Below are 15,285 nucleotides of genomic sequence, written 5' to 3' on the forward strand. Positions count from 1 at the left end.
ATTAGAGATAATAATAAATGGCATAACCCCGGAATAGTGATTTGTTATGCGGGAATATCTAATTTTGTTTTGGAAGGTTATCAAGAAAAATCTTATGTCTATCTTTTAGGACGGTGATCTCACATATATGATGCAATTTCTGGATTTTTAATTACCTGTTATTTATGTAATTGAATTGAATCAGTAGCTACCAAAGCACGCACAAAACAAGATCCCCCTTAATGCGATTTGATTTTTTAATGGGAGGGAGAAAAACCAGCGGGAGAGGTGGTGAGAGGTGGGACGAAATAAAACCGGATGAAAAAAGACCGGCTACCAACTCCTCCATTCAAAGTTTCGGAGGGAGTATTACAAACTATTTCAAATTCAAGTGAATGCAGCCGCTAGATAGAGATGTGGCGCCTGAATGCAAAGTTTCGGAGGTAGTATTACAAATTATTTCAAATTCAAGTGAATGCAGCCACTAGATAGAGACGTGGCGCCTGAATGCCTGATGTCCATATAAAGATTACAGCAAACCTTATACAGGACACATTTGTCCCAATTTCCCAACCGAAAATACATCAGAGGGAGGGATGATCAATAGTTCTGTACTCGAGAGCGAACTAGCCCTACAAGCTACGCGTACTCTACATCTCCAGTTCTGACAAGACAAGAATACAGTTTGTATCTTGAACAATCTTGCGGCACCGTATTATGGTACCCCCCCCCCCCCCCCCCCCCCCGCCGCCGTAAGAAATAACCCGCCCGCATGGCGATTTTGCACAGCGGATACGACGATGATGAATGCGTTAGATTCACCAGCCAGTCCGTGTTCACTACTCTGCGTCTTTACCATCCTCATCTTGGCCTCTCAATCTATCGTCGGAGGGGGAAGCAGCGTTGCTTACTGAAGAATGGCTGTCGGTGTTGGTCGCTTCCTGAATTGTTCCCTGCACAGCAGGACGGCTTTGTTAGAATCTTTCGACCTACGATTGATTGAGTGCAGAGACAGAGAGAGAGAGAGAGAGAGAGAGAGAGAGAGATTCCTGTTTGTGAAATTCTCCAGTTTTTACAGACTAAAATATGCTCCCATGCAAGAAGAATATACCTCTTCCATGTTTCTTTTTGGGGTTGCTTCGTGTGTATCATGGCTAAGTCCGCCATTGCTACTAGCTGAAATCGGTTCATTTTCATGGGATTCCTCCTGTTCAATATTGACAAAAAATAACATTTCAGTTTTCTGAAAGAAATGATATTATGTTGCCAATCAACAAAATAACCTGACCTGCTCATCTTTGGTGTCTGGAGCAGAGCTGTCAAAATTCTGTTTCCCATCAATGGCAAAAGAGTCTGTGCTTGCCTCATCTGTTTGCTTTGCTTGTTCCACAAGTTGTTTTCTCCTTGACTCTTCTTCCATTAATTTCTTAAACCTGCCAATCATAATGCAATGCACAAAAACATATCACAATATGAAACATTCGCACCCTGTGCGGGTTAGTTAGCTAGCACAACAACAAAACAAAATAAAAACATTCATCCTTCAAGCAACACATGTCATGCTGCGTTTTCTTCTTGGGTACTCTTCTACAGTTACAAAATTCGATGGTTTATCAGCTCTCGAAATTCTATATTTTATTTAGTCTGGTGGATGCATTGGACTTATTTAGTAATGGCATGAATGATTGTCCCTTTTAATTGAGCAATATCAGAGCTAAAGTGGAACGGAACAGATAAAATGCAGTACTCAAAGCTCCTAATAATTAAAAGCACAATTGACATGATGAAAACATGATGCTATTCGTTGGCACATTACACTAGCTGCAGCAAGCAAATCCAAGAGTGTAACTGAAAGTGATGCACTGTCCAAATACTTTGACTGGGCATGGGCAGACAGGACAATATCGACGCTAACACATGTACCTACAGCCCAAGGAGAAGAAGATGAAGTGTAGAGTGCTCATAGTTCATGTGAATGATTTACTGGACAGATATGCAGTCTCACATGATTTAATAGTACCGATTGCTATATCCCAAGCATGACACTGGAAATTTTCAAATATATTCTTGAGGTTGATCCTAAATTTCCTGTTATACAAAAGGCTTCAATATATCCAAAATTGAATTACATCTGTTTCCCCTTATTTCAGTTCCAGTTTGAAACAGAGAGTATTTCTTTTAAGTCCGATAATCACCAGCTAGACAAAATTGTAGGTAGAGTTTAGCCAGCTACATACATGGTCACTGAATTCTCATTTATCAAGATGCCAATTAAAATGCTTGCCAAACTTATTGCTGATGTGAGTTGTAAGGATCTTGCATCCAATGGTTGAGACCATGATGACATTAATGCTGAGATAGTACATGCATTGAGCAGCAATCTTAAGCAATATCGCATTACCTTCCACCGCGCTGCGGTTCGCTTGGTTTTGGCACTTGACCGGGCTGGGGTTTACCAGCTTTTGGGAGAACCTCACTCTTATCAGCAGGTTCATACTTTCCAACATTAGTTGATTCCTCTCTAGCAAGCTTGTCAATATATTCTTGGACAGGATTTTTGGCACCTCCAAGCTTTTGAAGCCACACTTGTTGTGCACTGCTAAGGACATTATTTGTAAGCCTGCAAGAAAGTACAACTAGTAAGAACCACTGAAGCCACAAAATGACACAGAAATCTGGATAGGTCTGATGGAATGTTCACGTATGTCAACCTGAAACTAAAAGGAATGAAACAATCGTGCTATAAGACAAAACGAAGATGTTTGAAGCAAATCAAAGCATGACAACTTGATCTCGATTATGTAGTATGCTGGGCTGCTGGCACAACCAGCATAGGTACATAAATAAATATAAATATGGAAATGCTCCGATGAACATATGAGCACCTGCTCTATTTATAGTAAGTTATGTTAAAGCCTTTATTTCAATGAACAATTGAACATGTTTTTTGTATAACAAACAGTTGGAATTTCTACAGTACTCACCAATATAGACTCAATCCAGAAGGAACGGAAAGAGCAAAATAACCAATTAGCAAAGGCAGGAACTTCACTGCAGCTTGTGCACCTTGCTGGCTAGGATCATTGCTCTGCAATGACATGGACAACAGTAAGCTCAAGTAAAGACAAACCTCATGGGTTACCAGTTACATTGGCATCATACAGCAAAGGAGGTGCATGTCCTTGATCTTTGTGTGTTTCTTTCTCAGTGCCCCAAACGTTTTCCTCTAAAGAGTAAACAATTAACAGAGTTCAGAAAAGCTGCAACTATACTGCTTTACATGTCTTTACAGGTTACTTAGAGGAAAGACAGTCTTCTGTGGATATTTGAATAATCATGATTCATGACTTATTCAACTAGAAACAATGAAGCCAATCAGCAGCATTGTATTGCATGTATTCATTTTGAGTTCCATAATCCATATAGAAACAATCCAGCTGATAAGAAAATTTCCATACTAGTACCGAGGACCAAAAATAATGCCCTAAAGAGTATAATACAATACAGTAGATAGGATCAGCACTTGGCAACACAAACCTGTGATGATTGCATTATCTGAGCAGATACATATTGCGAAATAACCAGAAGAATTGGTAGAACAAGGTATGCCATAGTGTCCGACCAACCAAGTGGTGGATGTCCGTCCTACAACATCATCAATTATATCAGTGTCAAAGAAATAAGGAGAAAACTCCATAAACTTCCAGGTAACCATAGAAATTTCTGGGAGCAGAATTGTACTAGATGTGCCTGCTTTTAAAACCATGATTTTGAAGTGCCTACAGATTGTCCACCACACAGGCAACCATAATCTTCTAATGTAAAAAAGTAAGAAGGGTGTGTTTGGTTGCATTCTCATCTCAGCATAGTTGTTCCCTTTCCGTGCATGCTCATCTCAGCACCCCTCTTCATGCATGCTCTTCTCATGCATGCTCCTAGTGTATTTGTGTTAAGCTAGTGTGGACTCAAGCACCCTTCATACACTCTACCAAACACCCAAAAGTGGGTCGAGAAGGGAACTTTTGCTCTCATGCACTCTTCGTACACCCTACCAAACACACCCGAAATGTCTACCAAAGGTGATGCAACTTATCATCACAGAGGACCTTCCATCAATGTTCATGGACAATGCAACTATGTTGACAACACAGTTGCTGTGGTGCTTACAAAGGAGCCAACAAGTGAACACAACATGCGTGTACACGTATCTGTCTTTTTTGGACAGCTAGGTACAGTGGGGAAAGTTATATCTAAGCAAGATCACCATTTTTTCTGACAAGAAAAATGTGAACAAGGAGAAGGCATTTTTTATGCAACACAACAATGTTGAAATGAAATAATTTAGCAACATGGAGAGGAATCAACATGGTCCTAAACACTAAAGTTGCATCTAACTCAACGGTGAAGGCTAAACTGCTTGCTATGTGATTAATAAGTGTGACCGTGCTGATGCACAAACATAATGGTACGAGTAGGACATTACTTGGCCTTATAATTAAGGCTCAAAGCCAGGATATAGCATGAAGTTATCGAGTTCGATATGATTACCGTAAACGGAAAAAGCCAGGATATTCCTTGGCCACTTTCTCGAGCAGCAATTGTTGTTGGACTGGCCAAAGAAGGTATCCAAAAAAAGCCTTCTGTAAGAAGTCCCTTTTTAATGTAGACGCATTAGGTAATATCGATGTTTAGTGTTCAGCAGAAAGAATGACAAAAAAGAACATTTAATCATATCAACCTCATTAGCTACATTGGAGAGAGCTTTGTATAGACCAATCCAGACTGGTATTGTTACAAGAGTAGGCAAGCACCCTGGTGCAAAAAAAATGCCAAAGGAAACTGCACATCATTAACTAAACAAGAAAATACCTCAATAGAAACGGTAGCAAACTAGCAACAGATCAAGAAAATGTGAGACCCAATTAAATTGAAGTCTTACTATGCATTGAGCTTTGAGGGGCTCACATTGAGCCCCTGGTAGGAAAAATACTAAGCATAGTGTGTATAACTACCTGCAAGTGGATCAACGCCAGACAACTTATATAAATGGGCAGTTTCGAGTTGTATCCTTTCCTGGAAAGATAAATAAATAACTTACAGACAATAGTGATTTCAGTAGCATTCCAAATACATTGCTAATGATCTATAGTGTACTATGTAAATCCATTCCACTTTATAACCCAAGTGCCAAGTGAGTTATTTTAGTTCATCATTTGTTTACATGCATTTTATCTGATATATGCACATGGAGGAATGAGCACCTTTTTTAAAGACATTTTGGATAATATTTCAATTAGCTGCATGTCTTAAAATTTAAAAATGTACTTTGAAATGAGCTAACCCTACATTAATTCAATCATGTGGCTTTCCCACAGAACATCTTAACAGCTCTGAGGAAATATAAAATAAACTATATGAAAAATATGTCTTTCACTTGATGTAGACCTTAATGCATATTGCATTTATTTTTGCCCCTACTGAATTGATGACAAAAGGTTGACAGGTTATCATATCATCGGTCCACTGTGTGCATTGAAGAATCTAATTTAAGAATATGAGCAACATTCCAATAAAGGAACACATGCGGAAGTTTATATATGTAAAACATAAATACCTGATCCCCAGCATGTCGTTCTTGAATAGCCTTCACTTGAGGTTGAAGTGACCTCATTGCAAGTGCAGATTCGACCTAGATGGAACAAAAAAAAACGAGTTTCACTATTGGATACAAGAATATCAGAAAACATTTAAGCACTTTAGCATCAAGCAACAATATTTGCCAAGCCTGGACCATGCAGGACTGTGACAGGGTGTGATACATCCTCATTTATCACTAGTAGTAGGTAATGCTTGAATGCAAAATTAAACTCAGAAGACTTTAATGTCATCAATTGTTTACGGCCAGAAGTTCCTCCCAGGGCCAGCTGAAACACACGTGATTCACATTGTTCTTGTAAAACAGACCCCACAATAAAGTTGTTGCCAGGTAGTACTGGACTACTGGTACAATCAATCAATTGATGTATTAATTACTGGTTCAGCTGGGAAGGACCTGCAAGGAACCACCATGTCACCATCTACTAGGATATGCTTGAAGGTACAACCAGTAGATAGATAAGATAAAACGCTCTCAAAATGCTGGATATGCATCGTGTATTCATGAATATCAAGATTTTCTTGTTAAGCTGTGGATCACAATGTTTCCAAAGTTCAGTCATGGTAAATGGTATCGTTTCTCAATAAATGCTGAGTGGAATTGCAGAGATATCACAAATTCATAATGCCTCTTAGAAAGAACTCCCACAATGCACAGTTTCACACTTCTATGCAGTAATCATTTTTAATCATTTCACGACGAAATAGTGAGCATACATCACCACCTTTATTTGAATAACATTTACTGCAATCTAAATTCGAAATATCCCATTACGTTCTGGCCGTAGCAACACGGGAGAGAGATTTACCTGCTTCTTTGTAAGAGGAAAAGTGGCCCCCTTAATCAGAACCGTCAGGAGGATGATCGCGAAACCATATGGATAAGGAACATGAAGAGTCGAAAGACCATCTTTCAGAACCTGCCAATGGGAAAAAGATACATATCACATAATATACTTGAGATTTCGGGCATGATATAAACACATAAAGAGGGGGGGGGGGGGGGGGGGGTTATACTGTACACAAATGTGAATGCATACACTTATACCAAGAGGTTTTTAACAGTAATGTTCATTCGTATGATCACATACTCAAAAATAGAGGAAAGCAGAGATAAACAGATAAACAGTGATTCTCTCTTCATCCCCTCTCCGAGCCTAGTGAAAAGCTAGGCCTCATTCGTTTCTAAACCTACCATCATCTGTGTGCATTGGAAATTACAATAGAAGAAATCAGGGCATGTTCGTGTACCCAAAATCGGAAACATGCAAAATTACACATTATTCTTGACAGCAAGTAGTCCATTTCCCCAAAGAACAAAACATAGGCCAAGCTGCAGAAACTATACTAGTATTAAGTATTTAACGAACAGCATCGCTCTTTAAATGAACACCATTCATCGCCGTTGTCTTCCTAAGCAGCAGTGCCCATGATAATTCCGTCTCAACAAACGTACTTTGGGCACAGATGCCAGGATAGCCATTTCTTCTTCTGAAAAGTCAATGAGGCTGTTGCAGCAGTTACCAGAAAATGGAAACCAGCCCTTGCAAGATCCTACCAGGCTTTAAGCATATTTCAACAATTTCCTTTCAGCAGTATGGTGTACTAATAAAGCATATACCGGCTGGGCATGCTGAATCTTATCCCCCCGTCTATACTTCGCGCTAGTTAATCAGCTACAATTGAGCATGCTGAGAAATTTCAGCGCTCCCTTGTAACAGCAACCCAACGGCCCCTGAATCGGAATTGTTCGGCGAATCGCTTTCGGGGGACTCAACAATCTAGGCAATTAGATTACCCTGTTTCCCGAAAAACAGTGGCGCGGATTTTTCAGCGCAGAAGGGCTGTACTTGTACACCACACCACAGTATCGCACGCTACATTTGAGCATGCTGAGAAATTTCAGCGCTCCCTGTACCAACACCAACCCTACGGCCCCTGGACTGGCTGAAATTGTCCAGCTCAGGAATCTAGCTAGGCGACTAGATTCCACTGTTTCCCGAAAAACAGGGGCGCGGAATTTCCAGCGCGGAAAGGAAGTACAGCAAGCAGGGCATGACACGCCACGGGCGCGGAAATGGCAGTGTCCTCGGAGCGGAAGGAATGGGCGTCACACACTCACACGGCACGCAACGGCGAGCGGGGGAGGGGAGGGGGCGGGGCGCACCTTGAGCACGGTCTCCATGGAGCCGGTGATCCCGGCGAACCAGTCCCCGGCGGCCGCGGCCTCCTTGGCCCCGCCCTCGGCCGCCGGGGCGGCCGCCACCGCGGCGTCGGCGACGGTGTAGAGGAACGCCTCGACGCGGCTGAATAGCTGGCCGACGTCCTCGATCCCTCCGCCCCCTCCCCACCCGAGCGCCGCGACGGCCCGGCCCCGGCGCCGCGCGGGGAGGGGGAAGCGGGGTAGGGCTAGCATGGACGGCGAGGCCCGCGGCGGCGGCGGCGGCAGGGCCTGCGGGTGGCGCGGGAGGAGGAGGTGGAGGCTCGGGGCCGCCATTCTGTTGGGGGGAGGAGGAGGCGGTGGCCGGCGGCTGGGCTCTGGTCGGAGCGGCGACTCAGTGAGTTGGACCTGTGTATAGACTAGTGTGAGAGCGATCGGGCTGGCAGGCGGAGCAGTTGGGTACGGAAGTCATACGCACGTGGGCCGCCCCGCGGACGGAATCCAGGGTGGACTGGGCCTACTTCCTCAGGTGTGGGCCTGCGCCACTTAACCACACGTTTTTGTTTTTTAACATTCAGCCCAGGTCTTCTCATCAGTCGTACGCCCGGTCCTGTTTGGCGCGTAGGTCGCGCGACCTAGCGCGTACCCCGTCACGTGCCCGGTCCTCTGTGGGCGTGTTTGGTTGCTTGGGTGGCTCTAGCCTGCATCGGATGCGGGATACTGGATGAGTGTGGCCTGACTGAGCAGATGCAAAGATGCGCTAAAATGTGTGTTTGGTTACCTGTGTGTTTTTGGACAGGCTAAGCAGAGATATTGTTTGGCATAATGCATCTCAGAGTGTACGGGGGATGCCTTTTGTATGTAATAGATCCTTTTTTTAGTAGCTAGCTAGGGTTCGTCGCCGACGGAAGACGCAGAGTTTAGGGAGAAGACATCGGTCCTATAAGAGATGTTGTTTGGTAGGTTGTATTTGAGCTGGATTTGATCACCTCTTGTTAAGCGTACGTAGTTGCAGATCAAGATGGGAATGGGCCGGGTCGGCCCGCCGGGTCACTGACCCGGCCCAAAAAATCGAGGCCAATTGGTCAGATGGGTTGGCCTTGAATCATATATGGGTCAGTGGAGCCGGCATCGTGCGACCCGATGGGTCAGACGGGTCGACCCATCTGAACCAATGACTCATGAACAGCGCACATGCATATACATACATATAGCGTGAATGGGTCAGTGAGGCCATTTCGTGTCCTCGTGCTACATCATCTAAACCAGTGAAGCACGAACAGCGTGCTGCGTACATGCATACGTATAGGCACATAGCCTGGCTGCCTGGGCGAGTGCGTTGTGCCTAATTATTTCCCGTAATAAGGCAGCTAATGACGTGTACATCAGCACATCTATTTCCTGTGGGGATGAGATGAGTAGTACACAAGGATACCAAACTTGTGTACCCAATGGGTCAGCGAGGCCACAAAATTTTGATAAAATGGGCCAGCCGATGGCCTGACATATTGACCCTGGGGCCACCGGGCCGGGTCCAAGGCCAGGTCCAGGTCGGCCCGTTCCCATCTTGAGTTGCAGATAGAATCAATCTTTACTAAGCTCGGCAATTGCTCAAATCCACACATGTTACGTGCGCTTGTGACCTGCTGCCTTCTAATATGCGTGGGAAACAAACAGGCTAGTTTTTGCATCTCGGGTGCGAGCCAGGTGCAACCGAGGATACCAAACACGCTCTGACCTGGTCTCAGGTTGTAGGTGAGGCTGCCCGTGGGCATCCCACCTCGATCCACCTGATCCCATTACAAATTGATGGAAAATATTGGGTAGCCCACATGGATTAAGCGGCTGAAAGTGGGATCCCACTGAAAAAAATGCAAACGCAAGACATTGTATTCAGAACAACGGATACAAGGCGTCCTGACCTCCTCCATGGCACGCGTGGACGACCTGTAGGAGGCGCTCCCCTTCATCCAGCGGTTCAATGGCAAGACAGTGGCGATGAAGTACAGTGGCGCGGCCATGAAGTCACCAGAGCTGCAGGCGTCGGTGATCCGTGACCTGGTCATCCCGTCCTCCGTCAGCCTGCGCCCCGTGCTCGTGCACAACGACAGTCCGATCCGGAGATCAACTCCTGGCTGCAGTGCGTCGGCGTCGAGCCGCAGTTCCGCAACGGCTTTCGCGTCACCAATGATCTCACCATGGAGGTCGTCGAGATGGTGCTGGTCGGCAAGGTCAACATCGACAAGCAGCTCGTCTCCCTCATCCGCTTTGCCGGCGCCACCGTCGTCGACCTCTGCGGCAAGGACACAGGCCTCCTCACCGCGCGCCCCTCCCCCGACGTCGCAACCCTCCGTGCTCCACCCGATCACCACGTCCGACCACATCCTGGTCATCGCCACCGTGGCCGCCGATGAGACCGGGCAGGCCTACACTATCATCGCCAACACTGCAGCGGGTGACATCGAGGCTGCCATTGGCGCTGAGAAGCTGTTGCTGATCACTGCCATTGGCAACCGGATTAAATGGGATTCCAATGCGTTAATAAGGCTAGCTCACCTAATTTTCTTCTTGTCCAGTGGGATTGCATTAGAATAGTTTAAGTGGGATGGGATGGCTAATCACTTAGTCCCACTCCCACCTGTAGCCTGCGACTGGTTCATTCTTGGTTTCTTCTCCATCAGTTTTGGAAGGTTCTAGGACCTTCCATGAATTGGCCTTTTGTTTTCCTTTCCTTATTCTATGTTTTTCCTATCTTATTTTTTGTATTTCTCTTTTATGCTTTCTATTTTTTCTAAAATTATATTTTTATTTTTAAAACATATTGCAAAATCATGAACTATTTCGAAATCAAGAATATTTTTGAAACCATGACAAATTTAAATTAGCGGATATTTTTCAAAATCATGAACATTTCTCAATTTGCAAACATTTAATCACAATTTCAAGAACTTTTTTTGAATTTTCAAATGATTTTTACAAATTTGCAAACATCTTTTAGCATTCTGAACTTTTTTTAAACTCGTGAACATTTTACAAAACTTTGGGAACAATTTTCTAAATTCATGAGCCTTTTTGGAAATGCATGAGCATTTCTCGAATTTAGGAACTTTTCTTGAATCAACAAACATTTTTAGGCAATGAACCTTTTTTTTTGAAATTTTGGAACAATTTTTAATTTTATGATTTTTTTTTAATATTTCATGAATATTTTTTCAAATTCACAAACATTTTTGAGTATGCAATTTTTTTCAAAATCATGATTTTTTTTCTTATCACAAACATCTTTTTCAAAATCATGAATATTTTTCAAATATGCGATTATTTTTTGAATCCGTGGACCTAGTATAATTTCCTGAATATTTTTGAAAATCATGATTTTTTTAATTAACAAACATTTTATGATTACTTTTTTTTTAAAATTCACATTTTTTTCAAATTTGGATATTGTTGAAATCATGAGTTATTTTGAAGAAAGAAATTTAGAAAGAAAAAAAAGCAAAAAAGAACGAAAGTTCCGCCCAAACATGGGCCAGCCCAAAAGGGTGTGCGGGGGAGGAGGAGGTGCATGTTCCGCATCTTTGCATCACGCACTGCATGGAATAGGAGGTCCCTTAGTCGCATGTGCATTTTCATTGTATGTTTTTTTTTGCGAAAGGATTTTCGTTGTATGTTGTATGTGCATTTTGGTCATACGGTGTGTTTTTTTCCTTTTTTTTTCTTAAAACATCTTCCAAATCCTATTATCTATGCGTCAGTTTATTGAGTCATAACCTTAGAAGCATTCTGGTTTCTTCTGATTGCTTAGTGGTGGTGAAAGATATTGAGCAGTGATTTTGCGGAACCTATGGTGTAATCATCAAGGAGATCAATGAGGGGAAGACTTGTAACGCCCCAGATTCGATGCGCCAGGTGTCCTTCAGTTATTCGCCGTCATTGTCATGTCATTTGCTTGCATGCTGCACTTTGTCATGTCATTATGTGCATTTCATTTTGCATACGTGTTCGTTTCATGCATCCGAGCATTTTCCCCGTTGTCCGTTTTGCAATCCGGCACTCCTATGTCACCCGGGGTCCCCTTCTTGTCTATTTTCGTGAGTGGGTGTTAAACATTCTCGGAATGGACCGAGGTTTGCCAAGTAGCCTTGGTAAATCACCAGTAGACCGTCTGTCAAGTTTCGTGCCATTTGGAGGTGTTTGATGCTCCAACGATTAACTAGGTAACCGTAAAAGCCTCTTTTGTGTGCAGCCCAACACCCCTCCAAAGTGTCCCAATAACCCATCCTAACCCCCTTCATGCTCTCGGTCGTTCGATCACGATCGTGTGGGCAAAAACCGCTCCTCATTTGGAGTCTCCTAGCTCCCTCTACCTGTATATATGTGTGTCCCTCCCCGTTCAAAACGCAGATGAAACCCTAGCCCCGCTCCCCTCGTGCCGCTGGACACGTCCAACTCTGGTCGGACACGTCCAGCCTCCACCTCACCCCGGCGAATCACGCGCTGACACGTCACCTCCTCCGCCGCCGCAGCCAACCGCATCCCGCCACCTCACCAGCGCCCTTCCCCACCGCCGCGCAGCCTGCCAGGCCCATCGCGAGCCCGCCGTGGGCCGAGCCTGGCTCGGTCGCTCGCCGCCGGTTCCCGCTCGCCCCGAGCCCCTGCCTGGATCGGTTAGGGCCCGATCTCCCTCGCCGCCGCCGTGTTCCATCCGGCGACCGGAGCCCCGCCGCCGGCGAGCTCTCCGCCCATGCCAGCGCCGCCCCGCCCCGCTCTCCCTTCCTCTCCTCTCGTTCCTCCCCTAACCTCCCTCTCCCTGCTGCAGCGTCGCCATGGCTGAGGTCGCTGTCGGCCTCAAGCTCCGCGACCCCGGGCGCTTCCCCGCGCCAGAAACCGGCCAGATCCGGTGGCCAGGGGCCGGATCCGCCGATCCCCTTCATCCTCCCATCCCCACATCGCTCCAGCGCCGGCGTCGTCAAGCCGGCCGCCGCCGCCACCATGAACGTGCTCAGGAGCGAGCAGAGGAGCTGCTCCTCCCGTGCGCCTCGTGGGCCCCAGCGCCCCCCACGGCCCAGCTCCCCGCGCCCTTTGGGCCTCTTCTTCGACCGGGCCGAGCCCAGGGTGAGCAAACCCCTCTTTTCCCCACCCGTGCGCGATATAGCTACCGGACGCCCACCTGTTTTTTTCTGCTAAAATCTGCTAAGTCCTCAGATCTGTGATATTTTCTTGCCCTGTTTGACATGCCATATCTCCATGCATACTGCTCCGTTTTATGCGTGCTATATATCAAAATGTTCGTCATGAGATGCTCTACATTTTGTTCCAGTGTGCCCTGCTTTTTTGAGTTTATCTTGATGCCTGAATCTTTGTTGCAAGAGTGCTATATGATGTTAATCTGCTGAAACTGTTATAACTTGATGATTTGTTATTTTTGTTGCATTTGATGTGTGCATCCTATGAGCTTGATGTCTACATGTGTTTTGAACTACATCATGCCATATTTATATAGGTGCAATCCATGTATTTTTGTGAGTTTTGTACTGAGTGCATAGAGCTTGTTAAGTAGGGTACTTCCTGTTACTGTTTTGCTAGGATGAATATGTTACATTATGATGCTATGTAAACCTGCTTCTACAAGTCATTCTATGCATAATATGGAGATGTTCACTAAGAATATTTTGTCATACATGTCATGCTCTATTTATCCATGCCCCTGGTTGCATTTATAGCCTGCTGTAGCTTGTTGTAATCTTGCTCTCAAGTTGCGAAATAATGTTGCTGTCAGCCTGTTAACATTAAGTTCAGTTTTGCCATGTGTTTTGCTAGTGATCCGTGCATCCTATGAACTTGTTCTTTCCATGCTTAGCTTCGTAAACATGTCATCTTACTGTTGGTTACCTTGCTATGCCATGTAATTCTCTGTGGTGAGTGGTACAAGCTCACCAACATGCCTACTTATCGTTGTTCCTGCCATGTTTGAATCTGTCATATCTTTTGCCATGTTTACATGGGTGCCATCATATCTTCTGATCCTTTTTGGCTCATGGTCAGTTCTATGCAATTAGTAGGTTCATGACTTTCCTTTGTTTGCCATGATAGGTTCCTTTAGCATGTCGTTTGATAGCTCTAAACATTGCAACGTGATGTTATTTCTGCAAAGTCTGAAACTGTTATTATTTGCAATCTTGCCATGTCTTTTTGAGCATGTTCTAGTGATTTCTGGAGATAACTCAGTGTTCATGTTTTATAATGAATTACCTGTACATCATGCCCATGTCTTTTATTTTCATGTTGAGATGCTGTAGCATATTGTTTTGATGCTTGCCAGATGCCTAGTTGCTGTTTTGGACAGCTTGTCCTTTAAACTTGTTTCATGTGTGTGTGTTGAACCGTTGCTCCGTTTTGAGTGTGCTCTATATGAAACTTGCTTAGAATTGCATGTAGTTTCATATTATCGTGTTGCATCCTTGTTTTGAATGTGTTTGCTAGATGTTTGTATGCATTTTGCATCAATGTCATGTTTATCTTGTTTTGCTCATATCTTCTAGGCCATAGCTCTGAACTAAATGAACTTTATATGTAACTTGTCTAGAATTTCGTGTAGATCATCATGGTGCATTTTAACTTGCTGTTTAACAACTTGAACGTAAGGTTTATTCAGATCTGGACCAATTTTGAAATTTGCATATGAGGACTTACCGGAATTGTTATATGTTGTTTCCGGCCTCATTTAAACTTGCTTTGATGTGTTGCTCTTGTGTGCATCATCTCTTGCCATGAGTAGGTTCATTTATTTTTTTCATGCATCATACTTGGTTGAGCATCATGTCATGTATATGTGTGGTGTGTTTACCATGTTGTGTGCTTCTTCTCGATAGTTCCCGTTTTGTTGCGATCGTGAGGATTCGTTCGTCTATGCTTGGTTCGTCTTTGTGTGGCTTCGTCTTCTTCATGGACTCGTTCTTCTTCCTAGCGGGATTTCAGGCAAGATGACCGCTATCTTGGATCTCACTACTATCATTGCTATGCTAGTTGCTACGTTCTATCGCTATGCTGCGCTACCTATCACTTGTTCTTCAAGCCTCCCCAATTTGCCATGTCAGCCTCTAACCTTTTCACCCTTCCTAGCAAATCGTTGCTTGGCTATGTTACCGCTTTGCTCAGCCCCTCTTATAGCGTTGCTAGTTGCAGGTGAAGTTGAAGACTGCTCCATGGTGGACAGGATTATGGTTGGGAGATCACAATATCTCTTATTTAATTAATGCATCTATATACTTGGTAAAGGGTGGAAGACTCAGCCTTATGCCTGGTGTTTTATTCCACTCTTGCCGCCCTAGTTTCCGTCATACCGGTGTTATGTTCCCGGATTTTGCGTTCCTTACACGGTTGGGTGATTTATGGGACCCCCTTGATAGTTTGCTTTGAATAAAACTCCTCCAGCAAGGCCCAACCTTGGTTTTACCATTTGCCTCACCTACCCGTTTTTCCCTTGGGTT

General features: G+C 44.4%; 1 protein-coding gene and 1 pseudogene across 2 annotated transcripts; one reads left to right on the forward strand and one right to left on the reverse strand.

Moving 5' to 3' along the window:
• Positions 1–403: 403 nt before the first annotated feature.
• LOC123114284 (inner membrane protein PPF-1, chloroplastic) lies at positions 404–8,223 on the reverse strand. Of its 2 annotated transcripts, XM_044535707.1 has the most exons (13): positions 7,802–8,223; positions 6,444–6,554; positions 5,594–5,668; positions 4,992–5,052; positions 4,718–4,791; positions 4,528–4,632; positions 3,517–3,624; positions 2,964–3,067; positions 2,381–2,599; positions 1,268–1,412; positions 1,091–1,186; positions 866–932; positions 404–693 (listed from the first exon to the last, which is right to left on the reverse strand). In XM_044535707.1, the coding sequence occupies exons 1-13, from the start codon at positions 8,129–8,131 to the stop codon at positions 521–523; spliced, it is 1,668 nt and encodes a 555-aa protein (XP_044391642.1). In that variant the 5' UTR covers positions 8,132–8,223; the 3' UTR covers positions 404–520. The 2 variants fall into 2 exon arrangements, with proteins under 2 accessions (XP_044391642.1, XP_044391643.1); XM_044535708.1 differs by lacking the exon at positions 404–693 and having other exon boundaries at positions 731–932.
• A 1,501-nt stretch (positions 8,224–9,724) lies between these two features.
• LOC123115299 (acetylglutamate kinase-like) lies at positions 9,725–10,390 on the forward strand (annotated as a pseudogene).
• Positions 10,391–15,285: the final 4,895 nt, after the last annotated feature.

The sequence above is a fragment of the Triticum aestivum genome, chromosome 5B (assembly GCF_018294505.1).
Source record: "Triticum aestivum cultivar Chinese Spring chromosome 5B, IWGSC CS RefSeq v2.1, whole genome shotgun sequence".
Taxonomy (NCBI): Eukaryota; Viridiplantae; Streptophyta; class Magnoliopsida; order Poales; family Poaceae; genus Triticum; species Triticum aestivum.